Source organism: Cynocephalus volans, chromosome 3 (genome assembly GCF_027409185.1).
Source record: "Cynocephalus volans isolate mCynVol1 chromosome 3, mCynVol1.pri, whole genome shotgun sequence".
Taxonomy (NCBI): domain Eukaryota; kingdom Metazoa; phylum Chordata; class Mammalia; order Dermoptera; family Cynocephalidae; genus Cynocephalus; species Cynocephalus volans.
The window spans coordinates 116,484,344-116,507,892 of record NC_084462.1 but is presented as its reverse complement, the minus strand read 5'-3'; the positions used below and the strand labels follow the sequence as shown (position 1 = coordinate 116,507,892).

The following is a 23,549-nucleotide window of genomic DNA, read 5'->3' as shown; positions in this document are numbered from 1 at the left end:
TCAGGTCCACCTTGGGACATGAGGCATGGAGCCAGGTACCAGATCCACCTCCCACAACCAGGCACACTGTGCCAGCACCTGGGGGGCTGCCCAGGGACCCTGGGGAGTCACCCAGGGACCTGAGGCTTGGAGCCAAGGACTGGACCCCCTTCCCACAACCTAGCACACCGCACCAGTGCCTCAGGGCCCACCTGGGGATCTGAGGCATGGAGAAGAGGACCATACCATCCTCCCACAAATAGGCATACCACGCCAGCACCTTGGGGGCCGCCCGGGACCCGAGGCATGGATCTGGGGACTGGACTCCCCTCCCTCAACCAGGCACACTGCCTGTGCCAAGGAGCATGCCAAAAACATCACCTCCATGTGGGTGGCCCACCACAGCCACCACAATAACCATGGCTGCCGTGAAAGCAGCCAGATGCCACAACCACCATGCAGATGGTCTGCCAGCCATTGGAGTGCATTGACACAAGGAGAGTCACCAGCAGAGATAAAGAAGAGGATGTTTCTCTCCACAATGCCCATTCCAGAGTGACAGAAGAAGCATCTGCTCTACAATAATATTGGGGGACCTGATCATACCTCTCAGCATTGGACAGATCATCTAGGCAACAAATCAGCAGAGTAACCATTATTCTTTCAGGAGGAGAAAAGAAATCTCGGGTAATTAGAGGGGGGAAGGGTGAGGGGAAATGGGGTGAGATTGGACAAGAGGCATAAAGAATAAGTATGATTTGTAACAATTTATATGCTAGTAATATTGATTTAATCAACATATGTCAATGCTGAACCCCCAATATATGTATAATCAATTTTGATTTAATAAAAATTTTAAAAATTTTTTTAAAATCACTTCTTCCTATTGATGGTAGAAGGGAGTGAAATTAATGTTTTGGGGTTTTTTAAAACACTTTAAGACAAATCTGACAAAAATTGATTAGAGAAAATTATTTTCAACTAATACAAAAATATTTTCTATTCAAATATTCCCAAACATCTATGCATTTAATGTAAAGAGAAAATGCAGATGAGCCAACATTTCTAATCACTTACTATGTGCCAGGAACTGTGCTAAATGCATTACACTTATATTAATCCTCACAGCAAATGTAATCCTATTTTACAAATAGGGGGCAAAGGCACCCCCCCATTAACTGGAATTTAAACAATTTACTCAAAACCACACAGAACTGAGATTCAAACCCAGACAGTCTGACACCCGATCTGATTTCTGAATCACTACACTACACTGTGTATAAAGTACACATGGTACTTGGCACAATGTCTAACATACAGTAGGTACTAAATAAAAGTGCAACTACTATGATAATATTTATCTCTTCTTTACTTACTTTGTGATAATTCTGGATTTCCTTTCAGATTCATCATCTTTGGAATTGAAGGGCCATACACATCTACATCTAACAAACCAATGGCCTTTGACTGTAAGAAAACAGAATTTACCATAAGATTATTCCCACTCTTCGTCAAAGATAAAGCACATAGCAACAGCAATTTGACTACAGAAAACAACATTCACTAAATATCCCAAAATCATATCCTAAACTTTCAAAGCAACAGTAAATAAAACAGCAAAAATTACTTAAGGTAAGTACTTTTTATTGATTTACTAATATCTTCTGGATAACTAACTAGAGAAATCCACTCATGTGCTTTACATATGCTCAGGTCTCCCATATACGTAGCCTCAAATACACCAAGAACTTTTTGCTCTGAATGCGATTCTGAGAACTAACAAATGACATGCAAACAATGTTAAAATAATGACTTACAATGGCAAACAAAATACCAGGAAGATGGAGCATTAATTTTTTGGAAAGCGCATCTAACACATCAAACAATGCAAAATGAAAAAAGATTGTGGAAATATGACCACAATAAACAAGTGAGAAATTGTGATGCAGATCTGGCATAAATGAGATGGAAATGCTAACAAGGACACTGACAGACATAATACAGAGACAAAGTCTTACATGCAAGTCACAGCTAAACACCCAGTGTCTCCTGGAGGATTTATAAACAACTAAAACTGTTTTATTTGATGATCCATCCAGCTACCAAAGAATAGAACATCTTCACCAGCCTCGTTGCTAGCTGCTACTTAATCAGCAGCTTAGCCAAGAAAAGGAAAACAAAATTCACTATTCCCAAATACGACCCCCCACCTTTTTTTTTAAGATGACCGGTAAGGGGATCTTAACCCTTGACTTGGTGTTGTCAGCAGCACGCTCCCCCAAGTGAGCCAACCAGCCATACCTATATAGGGATCCGAACCCATGGCCTTGGTGTTATCAGCACCACACTCTCCCAAGTGAGCCACGGGCTGGCCCAATATGTCTCTTTTTTTGTTCTTCTCCCCCTCTCCTCTCTCTCCTTTAATAGATGAAGTCAAACTCTTATTGGTTTTTCTCGTCTACAAGTAAACTGAATGCTAATATTAACTATACATCCTAGAGTCATAATTCACCAAATCTTACAACTCTCCTACCACTCTCCCCATATCCTAGGCAAGATAAAACACTTAACCTCTCAACAAAAATTTTTTAAAAACTGAAATAATCCCTCATCTACCTAGTTTCAGATACAAAATTACTTTTTAAACCTGCTTTCTGGTTCCTATAAACACATAAAATAAATTCAACATTTATGTTCCTAACTTTATACTAAATCAAATTACAGTTCTAAGAAAACCATTTAATATCCCTATGTAACTCAGTGCCTTCAAAGAAAAAAATGGGCTTGATATCTGCCTCTACCAAAATTTCAGCTTACTGTAAAATAAATGAGAAAACAGGAAGCATACTTTACTTTTAATAGAATGGTGGTATACAAAATTTAGATTTAATGCATTGAAGTATTAGCTTTAAGAAGGTGAAAACATTCAATGAGAAATTTTGACCCATTTAGCCCTTTTTGTAAACCACAGACAAAAGAACTTAGTTGAATTAAAATAGAATTAAATTTACTATGGATAACAAGATTCTCAAATGAGGGGGCCTAAAACCTTTAGAAATGTGGCTGGTTGTTACCATTATTAACTAAGGGTCTGTTAAAGATGTAACTATCATCCTAGCTTTTCTGTATCTTTTGTGACACCTACAAGAACTAAAAACTACCACAAAATAAAACAAAATAAATAAAAACAAAAAAATTTTAAGATTCTTTTTCCTTGTTCTCTCATTTATATCAATGTTGATTTTACAATAACTTGAAAAGATTAGCTCCCAAGTTTCAAACTTAATCTTCTAACAATACCTGTCAAATAAAATAATTTAGCCTTGCAAGTTTATTTTTTCATGAAACAAGAACATAACTAAGTGTTCTAACCACTACAAGACTGCTAGGCTCAACTTCATCATTACTAGATTTTCAAGTTTCCTTCAAAATTTTAGGGAGTATCTATCATCTATCCTGCCTTCTAGAAGAGAACCACGTCTGCCTAAAGATGCACCCTTGGCACCACGGTTCCCCCCGCCAAAAAAAACTGAAGATCTGCCCTAACATTTGTTGTTGTAGGAGTGGATTTTACATATACGTAATGGCTTCCAATACCCATTATCACCTAAAAATATGTGATTGTTATTTGATACTTTCATGATGAAAAGGAGATTACAAGATTATAGAGTTCCTCTGCTTCCTAGAGAATGGAACTAACAATAACTGAGAATCTTCTACATTTTAGGTTCTGCGCATACTCTCTCTAGGAGTAGTTTCCAACTGACCTAAATTTAGTCCCACCGCTTGCATATATCAAAAAGCAAACAGAGGGCCAGCCCGTGGCTCACTTGGCAGAGTGTGGTGCTGATAACAGCAAGGCCATGGGTTCGGATCCCTATACAGTGATGACCGGTTAGCTCACTGGGTGAGCGTGGTGCTGACAACACCAAGTCAAGGGTTAAGACCCCCTTACCGGTCATCTTTAAAAAAAAAAAAAAAGCTAATGGAGAGAAGGAAAGTTTGAAGATCCAGAGAAAGAGAGGAAAGAGGAAGGGAGAGAAAGGCAAAGGGAGGGAAGAAGGGAGGAAGGAAATGATACAGGAAAATTAATCAGTAATACTACATTAAGACCCCAGATAAACTAGGCCTCTACAGCCAGTTCTATGGACAAATCAGAATCTCTAAAAACATATCATCCTAAAACACCCAGACACCGACTTTCCCTGATATTTCCCCATTGCCTGAATTCCTCCTGGGGGCCAAGCACTCAGCTAAACATTTTACATTTCTCACTTAATCCTCACAGCAACACTGCAAGGTGGTATTATCCTTACTTATGGATGAGAAAGCTGGAAACTAACTCACGAAATTCTAGTTTTTTTTTTTTTTTTTAAGTATTCTATTTTAGAATGTAGCAGAACGGAAAATTAAACACGAAAACACTAAACTCATAAACCTCCACCAGAATTTTAACAGGACCTAACTACAAAAGACTTAGATATAGAGCACACTTTTTCTTAAATGGGCAAACATAAAATATTTTAGGCCTTGGGGATCATATGATCTCTGTGACAACTACTCAACACTAACACTGTAGCATCAAAGCATCCATAAACAAATGGTAAGTGAATTGGCATGCATGTGTTCCCATAAAACTTTACAATAACACACAGGATTTGGTCCACAGGTATAGTTTTCCAACATCCAATTTAGAGAATAAGCTTTTCCATAACCAAGTTATTCAATCATCCAAAAATATAATCTTGGTCAAGCCAAAAGTGGGCAGGACATAGTCATCACTTTTAGTGTCAGAGAGCTATTTCAGTAAAGATTTACTTCCTCATACTTAATTAGCTAATTTTTTAAAATAAAAAAGAGCACACTTTTCATACTATTTCACCGGAACTAAGTTAGCATGTCTTGCTTAGATTTTATATGTTGTAAATAAAATCAGTGTCCATTAACAGATAAGCCAAATCCTACATTAATTAAAGCTTATTGTACTTAGAATTGGCACAGCTATTGGACCTGTACAATTACCACTGCTATAAAAATAAGCTTAAATAGATTTTCATGTCTAAAATTCAATAATTTTCAAAAGATGCCAAATAAACTTAATTTGTTTTTCAAAATCTACTCCATTATTTTTAAATAGGCTCCTATTTTAAGTGTATAAAAAGTCTTTCAATTTAAACTTCCAAACAGTTTTATAATGTAGGAAAGTAAATGAGTGAGGTAGGCGCCTAAATTAAATGTATGCATCTGGGTGTCTAACTAGCTATGTTTATGAATCCTTTCCACCTCAATCCTCCCTTAATTATATTCAGTCAAGACAGCTACAATTAGGATTTTCTTTAATTTCAACCAGGCTCAAAAGAGTAATCACTATAAATGCTTTACCAAATACACAACAGATAAAATAACTAGCAAAAATAACTGTAAACTTATTATTGTAAAGTGTGATTGTCATCTTTAATGTCACCATAAACTTAACCTAATGTGTTGGTATCTAACAATACATTCCTTTTCTGACTTTCCTACGGTACTCAAAACCTAGCAGATGACAAAAAAAGATACATATAACCCTAAGATACTATTTAGATTTTTGGATTTGTTTCTTTATAATTTATAACACTCTGTGAAAGCTGTAAAAGGTGGCAGAATGATTCAGAGTGATTATACTGTTTCATTACTACCACATGAAAGCTGCAATTTGAGAGCCTGCAAGTCCCATTTTTTTGTGTTGGCTTTCAAAGGCACCAACAACAGTTTTGATACTGCTTTGTTCTTCCAACAGAATTCATGCTAAAGGACTGTAAAGTTTCATGTCATGTTCCTTTTATACATTTGTCTGCTAATAGAACCCATCAAAACAACATCTTAGAGTGCTCCCACCCTATTATTTCTAAGTAAACACTCCTTTAAGACCTACCTAAAGGTTATCCTTTCCATAGAAGTACCCAGCCAAGATTCCCATGATTCCCTGCACATTATATTCATTTTAATCTTGGACTGGCAATTGATATTTATTCAATTTAGAGCTGAATCAAGCCTCTTCTTTCTTCTCTTTCTGCCTAGCTGTAAATCAAGCTGCCATTCACAAGAATTTCAGTCTCTTAGTAGAGAAAAATATGTGCTTCCTAATTCTATTAGCTAGGATTAAATAAGAATCTGACTGATAGAAAAACTAATGGTTGAACAAGGTAAGAGAACAATTTCCTACTGTTTATTAAAGAACTGTCTAAATCTTCAAGTTCAGTCAGAAAAGAAAGAGGAGCAAGGGCAGTATGAAGGAAAAAGTTCACCTGGCTGGTCAGAAAACAACCAGAAATGAGCTCATAAAAAGTATAGAAGAATTCTAATTGATAAACTAATTGTCTGAAAAAGAGCCGAAAAAGAAATGAAAGAAATAATAGATTTCAAATTAAAGACTCTATTTTAGAGCAGGAAGAAACCTAAGAAATCATCTTAGCCTTCCCTCCACTTTTTAGTGTTGAAAAAACTGAGGCTCAGAGATAATGCCACAGGTGGGCCTACAATCTAATTCTCTCTCGAATGTACCATAAAGTCTAAACACTAACAATCATCTCATCTCCTACTCTCCCCCTTTTCACGCCTCTCCAGACATACTGCCCCTTGCAGTTTCGTAAACACACCAGACATGCTCTGGCCTTAGGACTATTGCAGTTCTGTTCCTTCCATCTTGAATTCTGTTCCCCTAAGTATTCATCTGATCTCTCCCTCACTTTCTTCAGGTCTTGACTCAAACATAACCATGTAGTAAGGCCTCCACTGGCCAACCTATCTAAAATCACAACCCCGTCACCAGTACACTACACATCTCCTATTCCTCTTCCTGCTTTTCCTTTCTTCTTAAAATCTACATCAGTATTCAAGACACTATGTATTTACTTATTTGATTATTGTGTCTTTCCCACTAGGATGGAAATTCTATAAGGGTAAAGATTTTTGTATGCTTTGTTTACTACTGTATACCCAGAACCTAGAACAGTAAGCAGTCATGAAGATTCCTTTTTCCATCGCAGAAATTCTGATTCATTAAGCTTCAGCTTGAGGCCAACAAACTACATGTGTAATAATCTAGGGTATAAGATAACCACAATATGAAAAACAGAAATAAAGATAATACAGAAAAGAGAGATAAAAATTTGCTATAAGGGCCTAAAACCTTAGGACCAGCAGGATCATGGTTACAATAATAATAAGTAATCAACAGTAACACTGAAGAGGTTCTTTTTTAAGTGATTTAAAACAAAAAAAAAGGTAGTGAATACGGGTAGTCAATAAATACTGCATGGGATATAAATCTGAACGCAAAAATTTATTTGTTGTTTATCTGAAATTCAAATTTAAATGAGTATCCTATATTTTTATTTGCTAAATCTGGTAACCCTACCCCAGCATTTCTTCTCAGCACAGCAGCCAAATGATTCAGCTGAAACATAAGTCAGATCATATTATTCCTCTTTTCAAAACCCTTCGTTGCCACCTCCCCCAATTCATTCGGTAAAAGCCAAAGTCGTTACAACCACTCACCCCATATAATCTAGCCAGTTCCCCAACCACCTTCTTTTTTTTTTTTTTTTTAAAGATGACCGGTAAGGGGATTTTAACCCTTGACTTGGTGTTGTCAGCACCACACTCTCCAAAGTGAGCGAACCGGCCATCCCTACCTGGGATCCGAACCCATGGCCTTGGTGTTATCAGCACCACACTCTCCTGAGTGAGCCACGAGCCGGCCCCCCCAACCAACTTCTGATTCCCACCCCTATTAATTTTTATCACCTTTTACTTCATTCCACTTCTTCCTCCAAAAGCACATTAGCCTTCTTACTCTCCCTTAAAGAGTAAGCGAAGCAGGCTCCCACCTACTGACCTTTGTCCTGGCTTTTCCTTGTCCCTGACATACTCTTCGCTCAGATAGTCACACAACCTTCTCTCTCACCTCCTTGTCTTTGCTCAATAGGGCCTATTCTATTTCACATTGCAAACCCACACTCACCCTCTCAAGCACTTCACCACCCCCTTATACCAGTCTACTTTATCACCTTCTAACATACTATTTAACTTACTTACTATATTTATTATCTATTTACTGTAAGCTCCATAAGGGCAGGGATATCCTGAAGCACCTAGAACAGTAAGAATTAAATAAATATGTGTTGAATGAATGAATGAATAAATGAACAAACAAACCTCCATTTGTTCCTCTGTAGTGTATCAGGATTGGTGACTATATGATCCCTAAGGTTTAACATTCTATGATTTTTAGTAATTCCTTCACCTAATACTTCTACACTTTTTATGTTATAGGACTCAAAATTAAATAATATATGAAAGCTTAAAATTATTCTAGTGTTAAAGAAGGAGTCATAAATTTCCTTGCAGTCCATTCCTGAACACACTTTTCCCCAAGAAAATCTAATATCATCTTCATTTTCTTATTGATATCAACTCCAAAAAAATGGGACTTCTTGGAAGAAAATCTAGGGCAAACAATGACTATGGTGGGCTGCTATAAAAAAAAATATGATAAACTGTGTAAATCTTGCAAACTAAAACCACAACATTGTACGAAAGCCAATGGAAAAAAAGAGTAACTTTAAATCTGCTCACTAGCAAGATTAGGTACAACAGGGTTTCAAATATAAAAAGGCTGCATAAGAGTTTTGGTTAGTTTTTATTTTTTCTTTCGAGAGCAGGCTAAGCAACATCTTCTTTAACAAGAAGCAACTGCCAAAAGTACCACATTTTAATTTAGTAAGTAACAGGGAAAAGTAAATTAGGAATAAAACACCTAAGACTGAGAAAAGAAAAACCTTAAATTCTTGGCCTGTATAATAAAAAAAACAAACAAATAAAAGCATTGATGCTCTTAGTAAATAAAGTCTTCAATAACAGAGATAATTAGAAAGCCTTCTATCACCATGGTGATATTCAGAAAAATACAGAAAAAGATGCTCATAGACACTAAGCCCTAAAAATAACAGTTAACTTATTTGTGACATCAACTAGTCATTTTGCTGCCAGAATCTAAGCCTGGGGACCTAGAAAACTAACTCAACAAGAATCTTTCCCAAAACAGATAAAGTATTGCAGCAAAGGCACTGAAAAATCATCAGTTCCTAAGAATGTCCTTAACTAAACTGCAATGCAGAGAAGAATATTTACAATTCTGATAGCAGCTCTTCCAAAGAAAAGCAATCACAGGAATCAGACTTGAACAGAGAACTTGATCCAATCTCCAGACTCAAAATCACAGCAGCCAAGCAGCTGGTTTTGAAACCCATGGCTCCATGTGCTGTGTTCTCTTCCTCTCAGTGACCCTTCCAACACTGCCCTGCTGAGGATTAAGGGCACTTCTTATTCAAGGAGATGGGATGAAGGGAAGTAAATTACTGAGGGGAAAAAAAAAAAATGAGAGGAAAAATGAACTGGTGAGAGCCAATTTAGGGAGGAAGGAGGGAGAATAATTTTAAAAAGAGAGATTGTTCTGTGAGAAAGATCTATATAAATTCTTATTAAAATTAGATAATGAAATTCAAAGGATGTACAATAGTTGTGCCACCTATATGTTATAAATGAAAGGAAACTAAGGCAGAATATATTAAATGTAAAATTAGGGTAACTGCTTTCTTTCTAACTCATAAGCAAATTCAGCAACTTCCTTGAACAAAGTAAGAGAATAAATTACAGGCAGTAAGCTGCACTTTACCAAAAGAAATTTAAAAGGTAGGCCAAAGGGTACAGAGAAAGAAACATCCAGCCAACAGCTTCTTTAGACCTATTCTAAACAAAATTACTACTGCTTCTAATTAGAAACCTCAAAGCATGTTGTGCATAATACTTTCTACTTAAAACCATACAGAAAATATGGGGGAAAAGCAGTTTGGGGATTTTTACCTATCTGAAGATTATCTTAACAGTATTTTATTTTATGGTGTTGGGTGAACATGGTGTGTGTATCTGTGTGCTTGTGGAGGAGGAGGAAGAGCAGGTAAGAAAAAATTCCTCATAAAGACTGGCTTTAGGATCTATTTTAATACACTTATCCCTCTATTACACATTTAATTTTTAAAAAACTATATTTCATCTTAATATTTGATGTTAAGTTCCTTATTCAGTATACTGAATTATTCTATATAAAAGACATTATAGAAGTACACACATCTCAAGTCAATTAATTCTATCAATATATGTTAGTGGTTTTCCATTAGCAAGCATACTGCTTATGTTTTCTATAAAATGTATGAAACTTGAGGATTTTGATAATCTATTTGATCACAGATGGCATCTAGATCATGAGTAAAAAAAAACCTGTACTGTATTCAAATATATACATAACTATACAACTATATCAAACTAAAAATAAGTTCAAAAACTATTTTAAAAAAAACCTCAAAGCACCATAATGATTACTACCCACAAAATAATGCTATAAAAATATCATTACTTAAGCCGAGGTAAGTGATATTTATGTAATTAATTTCAATTAAATTGCTATTGCAATATATGGTATGTTTTTAAATATCTGTTAATTACACTTTAATGCAATATTTTAAATTAAGTGTCAATAATAGAACTTTTAAAAAATACTAGCACTTTACTCGAAGTTTAAAAACAGTTAATCTATTAATTCTATTGACAAGTAGTAAAAAAAATGTTTTTGATAAATGAAAATCATTGTTACTTTATACCATATGAATCACATAAGTGATTACTATTTTTAGGATTTTTTTTTTTAATAATATTAAAAGCATAGTAGAATTCATGAAGACAAACTAGTATTTGTATCACTTATAGACAGGTGGTAATGGATAAGTTATCTCATCAAGCCTCAGTTTTCTTACCTGTAAATAAAGATTAAGATGGTATCTACTTAAAAAAAAAAAAAAAAGACATTTTCAGACAAAAATTTTAAAAATCTACTTCACAGGACTTTTGTGAAAATTATATAGCAGTGTAAATTTGTGAAACTTAAAGAATAGCTAACAGTTATATGTGAGGGTACTTCAAAAAAAAAGTTCATGGAAAAATAGAATTAAAAGACAATACAAACATTTCCATGAACTTTTTGAAGTACCCTCATAGTACTACGTGCCAGGCGCTTTCTAAACACATTACATATGTTAACTTATTTAATCCTCACAATAACCCTATGAGGTAGGTGTACTGTAACTCTCAATGAAGACACCAAAGCACACAAAGGTTAGTAACTTGCCCAAGCTCAAGCAGCTTAAGTTCAGGAAAAGGGATAGGAACCCAGGCAGTATACCTTCACAGTCTACAAGTAGCTACTTACAACACAAAATAATCATCCAAAATAACATTCTAATGATTAACCCAGGCAACTACATAACATAAACTTTGAGAATAACAAAATGAATCTTAACGTGCACTTATTACTTTTATCTGAATTGACACTTTTTTCTCTGTTTTAAGAGCAGGAACCATGTCTAGTTTAAGGGTTCATATGAGATCACTGTGAAAAATAGCCTCTCCTAAGTATTAAGTAGCATATTTCACAGAAATAGGATTTAGAGTTTTTGGTGTATTAATCAATTTTTAAGTTATATACTTACATAGATTACACAGAATAGTTATAGCCAAATACGCCGTTAGGAAAATAGACTCATATGCTCAATTCTAGAAAATATTTGGCTGGGCCAAAAGGATACCAATTATTGATTACAATGAATACTAAGCAACAAGAGAAGCAATTCATTATATCCTGCTAATTTTCTTTTTGCTGTAGTTGTATAGAAATCTGTGTTTCTATGCTAAATCAAATGCATGGTACTTACTGAAGGCTAACACACATGGTGATAGCCAGTTAATGAATCCTAACTAGATGTCAGGCATTATGCTAGTGGCATTATATATATAATATCTCTATATTTCACAAAGCTCTGTAAAACAGCCATTATCGTTATTATTATTACTACACATTTAACAGATGAGGGACCTGAGCTCTGAGAGGTCAAGTGTCTTGCCCAAGTTCACACAGTTTATATGTGAAGAGTTGCGATCAACTTCAGGTTTGTCTGAATCCAAAACCCACGTATTTTCTACCAAAAGTACTCAAACCTAGCTGTGTATCAGAATCACCTGGGGAGCTTGTTAACAAAATTGAAGGTCGAATCCCAGACCTAAGAATAGTAATTCCCAGACATTGTGATTGAACAAGCTCCCAAGTGATTTTTATGCAGCAAGCTGGCACTGGTCCTAGGCGTAGCATTTTAAAAACACTGTTCTACATACTTCCAACTCCTTCCTCAACGTTCCATGAGGTTTAGTGTTTAGAAAGTGGTAATGATTGAGTAAGGACCCAATTCAATTTTAGATTAGAAAGTTATTTTGGTAAATGGCATTACCATTTTTTCATTCACCACCAAAACTTGGAGTCATAATCAATACCTCCCTCCTAATCTGTCTCTTAAATCTATCTCTTCCTTTGCCTTTTTTACTACTAACTAGAAGACATCATCTGTGGACACTGTTGGTTGCCACCCAACAGTAACCCGTCTCCCCACCCCTTATTTTCATAGGCAGTGCTCACTTTGCACGATAAAAGTAGAAAATCTCCACCTTCCCAGCCTCCCTTTGCAGCTAAAACATGGTCATGAGATCCAATCCTGATCAATGAAGCTAGGGAGTGCCTGGTGAAAGTTTTCTTCCCTAACAAAAAAAAAAGGTAAGGGAAGGGAACACACCCGTCCACTTTCCATTTTCAATTGGGGGAGGTAGCTATCTTGTGACCATGAGGACTAAGCCAAGGGAAATGCAGAAATGTCACCCCAAAGCCCTGATGTAGCTGAGCCGCTTTTTAAACAACTCTGTAACTTCCAGAGTTCTTGATGTGAAATAATAAACCCCTATTTTAATTTTAATTTTAGTTAATAATTCAACTCTCACTCTGGCTATTTCAACAGCCTCCCGTGCCTCCAATCTGATTAATTTGTTCTTCAACATCACTATAAATCTTATATTTGAAGAGCGCACATTTTTATCATGAGTTGTACGCTACTGAAAAACTTTCTAAGGTATCTCACCGATCACAGCACAAAATCCAAACTCCTTTACGTGTCATATGCATCCAACTCTTCAGCTAGATTCCCCACTAGCCCACATACCATACCCTATACGCTATACAGATTACTTCTCATTCCAAACACCTTATAAGTTCCTGCTTCTATGACTTTATTCACATAGATCCTTCAACCTAGTATTCTCTTCTTTTCTATTTTTCTTCCTGCCAAAATTCTACCTAGCCTTCAGAGTATTGCCTTTAAAGAACCAGAATTAATTTTTCTGTTCTGGTATTAGCATATTCTGTTTATACCCATTAACTGCTGCACTTGCCACATTTCTTCCTTTTTTTGTTTTTTTTTTTTTTTTTGGTGGCTGTCCTATAAGGAGAACCAAACCCTTGACCTTGGTGTTACAAGGCTGCGCTCTAACCAACTGAGCAAACCGAGCAGCCCACATTCTTCCTTAAATGTAAATAAATATGTATATCTGTCTTCCCCACAAGTGTGGAGGTTTTGTGAAAGTATCACCCATGGGTAAACACAGTGTATAGTACAGATTATCTTTGGATTGTTAAGTGAATTTGTCCATAATCACTCAGATATTCTCAAAACTATGTTGTTTAGGGGTCAAAGGGATGACCATTGTATTTTAAAGGGAAAGAAAAACTGTAACAAAAAATATTTGGGGGTTTTGGGAAAATTATTTTTGCAATACCTCAAATCTTGCTAAACTTAAGGTACAAAATACAATATTTTGTTAGTTGCCGAATGAGAACCACAAAGACAATGTAAAACCTTACAAAATGCTTAAAATATGTCAATTCATCTCCACTCCCTCATGGTTAAAATGACTTCTTAAATCCTTTGTCAACCGGTAAATGACCCAGCTTCAATTTCATTATCATGTTCGTCCAATAGAAACACTGTTAGGATATGTAAACCAAAGCCATACAAAATACCACTTTGGATCCATGAGGATGACTATAACCAAAAACACAGAAAATTAGTACTGGCAGGGATGCAGAGAAATTAGAATCCTCCTACAAGGATAGTGGGAATGAGAAGTTGTGCAGCCACTTTGGAGAACAGTCTGGTAATTCCCCAAACAGTTAAACATACAGTTTTCATATGACCAAGCACTTCCACTGCTAGGTATATACCCAAGAGAACTGAAACATACATACATACAAAAACTAGTACACAAGTATTCATAACAGCATTATTCAGAATAGCCAAAAAGTGGAAACAATCCAAATGCCCATCAAATGATGAAATGGATAAATACAATGTGTATATCCATACAATGGAATATTATTCAACAATCAAAAGAGATGACATACTGAAATATACTATAACATGGATAAACCTTGAAAACATTATGCTAAGTGAAAGAAACCCATCACAAAAGACACATATGATTCCTGTTATGGATTGAATATTTGTGTCCCCAAAAATTCATATGCTGAAATAGTAACCCCCAATGTGAAAGTTATTAGGATGCAGGGCCTTTGGAATATAATTAGGCCATGAGGGTGGAGCCCTCATAAGAAGGATTAGAGACCTTACAAAAGGGACCCCAGAGAGCTCTCTCTCACTCGCTTTCCACCACGTGATGACACAATGAAAGGCAATCTGCAAACCAGGAAGCAGGCACTCAATCAGACACCTTGATCTTGGACTTCCCAGCCTCCAGAACTGTAAGAAATAAATGTTTGTTGTTTAAACCACCCAGACTACGGTAATGTGCTATAGCAGCTCAACCTAATATAATTCTATTTATATGAAATGTCCAAAACAGGCAAATCTATAGAGACAGAAAGGAGATAAGCAGTTGCATAGTGCTTGGTACATGGGGGATTTAAGCAGTGACAGCTAAGGAGTGTGAGGTTTCTTTCTGGGGTAATAAAATTGTTCTGAAATTGATGGTGATGGATGCAAAACAATGTAAGTATACTAAAAACCACTGAATTGTATACTCCAAATGGATGAATTGTATGATGTGTGAACTATATCTCAATAAAGATGATTTTAAAAAACTGCTAGGACTCCAGTCAGTTATGACAATTAGCAAGCCTTGATCAACGATATAAATTGCTTATTAGCAGGTAAAACAGTACAGGCTGAAAAGTATTGTGCTTTTCCAACATGACCAAAAGATAACTGAAAAAGTTCAACATGTGAATTTTCATAAGCAGAAGCAATTCTGTTTATCAAAATTGAAGATATGCATATTATTTTTCAAATGTTTTGGGGAAATGTATCCAACTGACATCAACTCAGTTGTACAATCAAGAACCTGGAATGGAGGTCATCCTTGAACCCTTCTCCTCTCTCATATCCAATCCATAACCAAGACCTACCAATTTTATGTCCTTCCCCATTTCCTGTGACAACAGCCCAGTCCAAGACATCACCATGCTCTCCTGCTTAGGTTACTGTAATAGCCTAAACTGGTCTCCTGTGTCCATTCTAATCTCCTCTCCACTCTCCATGCAATAGCGAAGCAATTTTTAAGCAAATCTGATCAAGTCTAAATCCTTTTTAAAATTCCTTCCCATTGCCCTTAGGATAAATTCCAAAACGCTTGACATGGCTTCCAAGGCTGCTACTCTCCCTCTCACACTGATTGCTACCCCATTGGTCTTCTTTTGGTACCTGCACCTCCCCATGCTCCTTTACACGCAGTTTTCTGGGCACAAAGGTCCCAGCTCTGCCAGCTTTCATTCTAATGGGAGGAAGGAAGAGACATGGAAGGAGATGAATAATAAGTAAATAAGAATTTGGAACAATAACAATTATTACCATTAAAAAAACACAGCAATGTGATAGAGAGTAATGGTGGTTGTAGGACGGCAGATGTAATTAATATTACTACCTTGGGAAAGTCTTCTCTCAATCCTCAAATTAGGATCAACATCCTGTTACATGCTCTCCTGACAACAGGATTCCTCCTTTGTGGCACTTCTAACAAATGTAAATAAATAACTTGGACTGTCTTATTCACCACTCTATCCAAAATTCCTACCATTAGGTAGTTAATAAACACACTTGAAAGGAATGTCTTGGGTTCTCCAGTTTTACAAACTAAATTATAAAACCACAAGCTATGTGATGTAATCAGCTTACCTACCCAACTCTTCCAGAGCCAAAACCCAGTCACCAAAAGAAACAAGAAAGGTTATCTGTCCCATCCCTGCTCCATGAGGCTCAGCAATACCCTCTCTGCCATCTTTGATTTACTACTGCCTATGTTGTATTTCCTGTGGTGTTTCATAAGACATGCACTTCAACAACAGCTGAATTCCATCTTCCTTATCTAATCATGTATAAAAATAAAACGTCATTTATATTATCACAATCATTTCCGTGATAAATTTGAAAATCTCAGAGCTCTAACTCAAGGACTATCAGGAAAAGTAGCAGCCTTGCAGGGGATTTTGTCAGAGGCAGATGTCAGCTACTTACGTTCCATTTATAGGACTTGCTTCCAAGCAAGTCTATTCTTTCCTGACTTCAATTTCCTCCTTTAAAAATGACATTTGATAGACTCTCTAGATTCTCAGCTTTTCCTTTTTCTTTTCATTAATTATAACATCCTTTAGTAACATGAAACCAAACCCATTTAATCTCCATTATAAAAAAAATTCCTACTATCACACTACTTTTGATACTCAAAACGTGTAAATAGTACCTATAATGGGAAAAATTCTTTTAAAAGAATTGGTATTCACAAGCTCTGTGGTGTGTCCACTGCAAAGACATAATGGGGATTTAATCAAGCTGAGCAATTCTCATTAAATGGAGAAAAAACAAGTAATACTAAGATTTGCCTCTGAAGTACTTGGTCAAATGCCCATGAACCACAGTGCCTAGGAAAAGTTCTTCCCCATTATCGTTGCAAACATCCCTCTTGTTCCAGATATTTCCTCCACCCCCACCTCACCCCACCAAGTGGTCTGATCCTTCTTTTGAACTTAATCCTTTGGAGAAGAAAAGAGATCAGTATTCTAACTAAAAAGCCTCTCTGGGCCGAGCCCGTGGCGCAGTCAGTAGAGTGCTGCGCTGGGAGCGCGGTGACGCTCCCGCCGCGGGTTCAGATCCTATATAGGAATGACCAGTGCACTCACTGGCTGAGTGCTGGTCACGAAAAAGACAAAAAAAAAAAAAAAAAAAAAAAAAAAAAAAAAAAAGCCTCTCTGAAGTTAAAAAAAAAAAAAAAAGTACACAAATTTTCCCCCAAATGTCCTTCCCCTGGATAAGTGCCACCCTTAGTCATGCGCAGGTGTTGTTTGCTCTCTAAAATACTCTGTTCATAAACAAATCCCCTCTATCTTATCATCACCAGCATCTATTAATTTTCAAATTGTTCCTACTATGATAAAGTTGCTATTCTGTGTAGCTTTGGAAAATAACATTTTAGCCAGTACTCAATTCACCCTGACACAAATTTTTTTTTAATTCCTCAGAAAACTCCTGTGTTACCACTATTTTAAGCCAAAGAAAATAATGGAATTGGCTAATGAAATAACAAGCAAACAACTGCCTCAGACCAATGTGCTATACGAATCAGAACATTTTAAACCAATGTCAATTTTTCAATTTTCTTCTTTGTTTGTTTTGGGGTTTTTTGTTTGTTTGTTTTTTGACCGGTAAGGGGATCATAACCCTTGGCTTGGTGTGGTCTGCACCACACTCAACCACTGAGTGCATCGGCCATCCCCATTTAGGATCCGAACCCGTGGCCTCGGCACTGCAAGCGCTGCACTCTCCCGAGTGAGCCACAGGGCCGGCCCACAATTTTCAACTGTATCACTAGTTAAAAGACCATTTTCTCAAATCTACTCTTACTTCTGAGGTGATGTTACTCAGTTCCATAGCTTTAAATACCCACTCTGACAACACCCAAATTTAAATCTCCAGCCCCAACATCTCCACTGAGCTTTGGACTTACTCAACATATCCATTTGGGTGTCTACTGGGCATTTTAAATGTAACATGTGTACAAGAACTGATTTTAACACCCAACTCTCCTTCAAAAACCTTCATCTCAGGAAATTTCACTACCATTCACACAGCTGCTAAAACCAAAACCAAAGAACACAAAAACAAATGAAATTCTGATATATGCTACATAATGAACCCTAAAAACATTTTGCTAAGTGAAATAAGGCACAAAAGGACAAATTTCGTATGATTCCACTTATATGAGGTATCTAGAAAAGTCAAATTATAGACACAGAAAGTCGATTGGTGGTTACCAGGGGCTGGGGTTAGGGGAATGGGTAGTTCTGAGGACAGATGGCGGTGATGGTTACACAACAGTAGGAATGTACTTAATGCCACTGACCTGTTCACTTAAAAATGGTTAAAATGGTCAATTTTCTGTTATGTATATTTTACTATACAAAAAACAAAACAAAACTATCTCTTTCCTTCACCATCCACATCCAATTCATCAGCAAATCCTACTGGCTCTATCTTCAAAATATTCTTGGAACCCAAATACTTATCACTCCCTCTACCACTGCCGTCCAAACCATCATCTTTAGCCTAGATTCCTGCATTAGCTACTCGCTAATCTCTGCTTCCATTCCTATTCCCTTATAATCTAATCTCTACATGACAGCTGGATCCTTTTAAGGAGTAAATTAGACCACGTCACTACCCTGGTCAAAAATCCACTATGCTGTACTCAGAAAAAAAAATCTACATTTCCACCATGGTTTATAAGGCTCTGTATGACATGCCTCTGCCTACCTCTCCCCTAGTCCAGTCTTGTCCACTGACCTTCCTCCCGTTCTTCAAACAATCCAAAAGGATTCCACCTCAGGGCTTTTGTCCTTCCCATGGCCTAGTTTCCCAATGCATTCAGACCTCTGCTCAAACAGCAAGTCTTCAAGAGATCCCCTCCCTGACAACCCTATCTAAAATAGCACCTCTCAATGCTTTATTATTTTTCATAACTCTTATTACTACTTCAAAGTATATGTTTATTATATCACTTCCACTAGACTGCAAACTCTATAAAGACAGAAACTGACTTTTGTTATCACTACATCTCCAGGATCCAGAAAAGTGCCTAGCACATGCTAAGTACTCAGAAAATTCTGTAATGATTGAATAAAATTACTTTTATGTGTAGAAGAACTGAGTATTATAGCCCACATTTTCATTTCATACAAATAGACTTTATTGGACATCAAAGGAAAGCATGTTATTTGAAACAACCAAGAGGAAACCTCCATCATCCAAGTTCCCATTTTGCCTTTTCAATCATGGTCACACCTTGAAAGTGGAACAAACCCTTCACAATGCAATAGGTGTCATTCACAACACAAAAACACTTCTACCAATATGAATTTCACCTCAATTTTTAAATTAACTAATTAAAAAACACTCTTCTATCAGCACCAGGTAACTCCCCTGATAGTTTCTGCTCAGATCTTTCTCCTCTGTTCACTAGTTCCTCACTAAGGGAAGAGGAGGAACTGTCAAGGTTCAGACATCTGAAGATTACCATAAATATAAAAACTTCCTGAACTTTTTAGCCATAGACTGGTCATTTCGAAAGATGTGCTAGTATGTCTGCAATATCTGAATATTTAATTACCCTAACTGCTCACAGATGCTTTTAACTTTATGTCTCTTGACACCATCACTTAGACCACATTTCACTTGGCAATGGTATGATAAAATAATTCCCATGCCTTTATTTTTATGACAAGTCCCTCTCCGTCACTAAGAAGGTAAATGGAAATTTAGCATTTGTTATTCTAAATACTAAATATATTTATAATGTATAAATATGCATGCATATAAGCACAGAGGCCGACCAACAAAATCACAAACCAGTGGAATTAAGTCCATCAGGAAGGAGAATCTGCATTAATGTTTCTTGGCCAGGATACTCTTCAGTTGCATAGACTGTTTTAAATAGCCTTATGGAAACATGATACAATATCCTATTCTCCCTTAAGTTAGCTGTATTTTAAATAATTTTTAAAGAAAATGCATATGTGGAGAATAGGATTAGACACATTAGCCATCTTGTATTTAAGTCACCCCAAACAGTCCAAAGGATAGGAGAAGTGCGTTGGTCAATTTCCAGGGCTGACTGGCAAAGGGTGTTCCAAACAGCAAAGGCTGTTCCAAAGTTTGAAAAGCGTGTGTTTCCTGTTCTAATTAAGAAAAATCTAAAGAGAGCAACCCTATCTCCATGCTGGAGATCTACACTGCCTTCAAAACCTACCTGAGTAATTTCCTCCCTTAATTCAAGAATGTGACATTGTTTAAGAGCCACAGGCAGTAATCCAACTTGTCATTTATTGCTCTAAGCAAATCCTAGCTTGTTATCTGTCCTGACAGTAATAAAATCATCTTTTAAAGTAACAGTAGATAGAGTTCTTCCTTCCAGCTCCGCTGAAAAATAGGTGGTTGTACTTTATCACTCCCTGAAGTAGAACATGCTGCCTGCTCTCTTTAAGTAGCCACTGAAGATTTTTACAGAAGTACCAGGGAGACTTATGTCCTTTGGGGAAGATAAGAAGAGAGAGAGAGACTTTCTGAAGAAGCTTCTTAAGAATAATTGCTAAAGAACTATTTAAAACAGCAATCCATTTTCCGCTAAATTGGTTGATGTGGTTAATTTGGCAAAGCATTTGAGAGATGGAAGAAGCAAGAACATGGTAAGAGGTTCAAGCTTATAATTATTTTGTTTTATTACACCAACAATAAACAAAGGCTCTTTAAAAGTGTTTTTTCTCTTTCATCTGAACACTCATTGACCCATTTCTGCACAGCCATGCTGACCCCAGCCCTTTCACACAGTGTAACTGCCAAAAGTGAACTATCACACGTTCCTGACCAGAAGGAAAAAGGCTGGAATGAAATCTATCATGTGAAATATATTTCATGGCCAAAATTAAAGCTTTAAAATGTCACAACCAAAAGCAATACTGTTCTGATTTCAATTTTTTTCTCATAGCCTTTAATCTTATCAAAGCTTGTTGTAAGTCTGATACGTGTCCACTTCCCTAAATTTTTTTGCACATAAGAATAACATTTCAAACATAAGTTTTTGGGTTTTGCTGTATATGTTTTAACTGAAATAAAAATGTTAAAGCATAGCATGTAAACTCTATTATTTAAAAATCTTCTCTAAGCATAATCCTCCCAAGGCAAAAATGACTCCTTGGTAATTTTATGGACATTTTTTAAAAACCCAGTAACTCATTCAAACCTTTGGGAAATTCCACCAAAGTGTAATCTGTTTTCAATCACTTAGCAAGCATTTATTGAATATGTAATGATGGGCCAAGAAATAGTGGCAGATGATTTAAGACGCAATCTCTGACTTCATGGAAGTCATGGTCACTCCAATGGCAGGTTATAAATATATGAACCAAGAACCACACGGAGAAGCTGTTTGCAGAGCAGGGTTGAAGATGAATGCCAGAGGACTTGGATCTCAGCTGAAGGACAGTATTCCAGTTACTGAACTTTCAGCAAGTGGACCTTTTGAAAGTCATAATCTTCTTCAGAAAGGTTTTTCTTGTATGAAAAATGAACTTTTGCCTAGTCATCCTCTTGAATTATCAGAAAAAAATTTCCAGCTCAACCAAGATAAAATGAATTTTTCCACACTGAGAAACATCCAGGGTCTGTCTGCTCCACTAAAATTACAAATGGAATTCAAGGCAGGAGAGCAGGTTCAGCATCTTCCGTTTCTTTCAAGCTCAAACCTTTCCCTGGATATTTTGAGGGGTAATGATGAGACTATTGGGTTTGAAGATATTCTTAATGATCCATCACAATGTGAACTAATGGGAGAACCACACTTGATGGTGGAATATAAACTCGGTTTACTGTAATACAGTGTGTGGTTCATGAATATAGAGGGACAGCATTTTATGTACTCAACATTAAAAGTACTTTACACATGAAAAAAAAACAAAAATAAATAAATATATGAACTAATAGAAAAGGAAGTGACATTACTTGAGGCCACTAAGAAGGCTTCACAGAGGAAGTGACATCCAATCTGAGACCTGAGGAGGAACTGGTGAAGAAGGCAAAGAGGACAGTCAATGCAAAGGAGCAGCACCAGCAAAGTCATGTACAGAGTAGAAAGCTGGGTAGCACCAGCCTTTTAGAAGTAAGCTAAACAATTTGGGCAGAGACCTGTATTCAGTAGGAGCTATGTTACAATCAATATGAGCAATCATTTAATTCAAGGCAGGAGAGGTTAAATAGGCCAATTAAGAGGTTACAGAAAACTCTCAAGTGAAAGATGATAAAAATCTCATAATGGAGGGAAAAAAATATTTCTTGAATAAAAAAGGCCAGCACTTGGTGACATACAGAAGTGAAATGGAATGGGAGAGATGAAAGACAACGATGATGTCAACCTTTCAAAGTTTTTGATACCCTTCCCATCAGTAGTGAGCTCTATGTCCCTTCTCCTTGTATCTGGAAAAGCACATGACTACTTCAACCAAGAATCCAGCCTGGCTACCAACGCTAGTTTACAAAAGGCTATACAGTTTCCTCCTTATTCACTGGAACACTAACTCTTGGAGATCTCAGCCACCAAGTGAGAAGTCCAACTATATTGAGGTTGTGATGCTGTGAGGAAGCCTATGCAACATGTAGCAGCCATGTAAAGGTACTCCAATCCACAATCCCAGCTGAACTCAGCCTTCAAGTCATCCCAGTCCAGGTGACAAGCATGTGAGTGAAGAGCCTCCAGATTAATTCCAGCCCCTAGCCATTTGAGTCTTCCCAACTGAAGCCCCAAACATCACAGAACAAAGGTAAGATATCCCTGCTGTGCTCTGGCCAAATTCCTGTCCCACAGAATCTGTGAGCATGATAAAATGATTATTGCTTTACATCACTAAGTTAAGGATCTGTTATACATCTATCAATAACTGAAACAGGTGGTAGTAACACATAAGTGAACAATTAAGGAATACAGGAACACGAGACTTTAGAGAGGAAGAAAATTATGCTGGTTCCATTTAGATCATTTAAATCTGACATATCTGTAGAACACCAAATGGAGATGTTGAATAAACTACTGAAAATAAGGGTCTGGATTTTTTTTTTTTTTTTTATTTGACCTTACAAAATGAATTTATATCCTCCCCAGGGCGGGGGCCTTCTCAGTTGTAATTTTATTTATTTATTTTTTTTAATTTTATTTATTTTTTTTTTAACTTTTATTTTGTCAATATACATTGTGGTTGATTATTGTTGCCCCTTACCAAAACCTCCCTCCCTCCTCCCTCTCCTCCCACCCCCTCAACAATGTCCTTTCTGTTTGCTTGTCATATCAACTTCAAGTAATTGTGGTTGTTATATCTTCTTCCCCACCCCCCACCCCCGGTTTTTTGTGTGTGTGAATTTATATATTAATTTTTAGCTCCCACCAATAAGTGAGAACATGTGGTATTTCTCTTTCTGTGCCTGACTCGTCTCACTTAATATAATTCTCTCAAGGTCCATCCATTTTGTTGCAAAAGGCAGTAACTCATT

General features: G+C 36.6%; 2 protein-coding genes across 5 annotated transcripts in view; one reads left to right on the top strand and one right to left on the bottom strand.

The window, feature by feature from the left end:
* NUBPL (NUBP iron-sulfur cluster assembly factor, mitochondrial) overlaps positions 1 to 23,549 on the bottom strand; it is a 227,801-nt gene that overhangs the window by 182,700 nt on the left and 21,552 nt on the right. For all 4 annotated transcript variants that reach the window (XM_063090625.1, XM_063090627.1, XM_063090628.1 and 1 more), the window contains one exon: positions 1,356 to 1,446. In XM_063090625.1, the coding sequence (XP_062946695.1) occupies positions 1,356 to 1,446 (91 nt within the window). The remainder of the gene's footprint in view (positions 1 to 1,355; positions 1,447 to 23,549) is intronic.
* LOC134374088 (proteasome maturation protein-like) lies at positions 21,440 to 21,883 on the top strand. Its single transcript, XM_063092288.1, has one exon. The coding sequence runs from the start codon at positions 21,458 to 21,460 to the stop codon at positions 21,881 to 21,883; it is 426 nt and encodes a 141-aa protein (XP_062948358.1). The 5' UTR covers positions 21,440 to 21,457.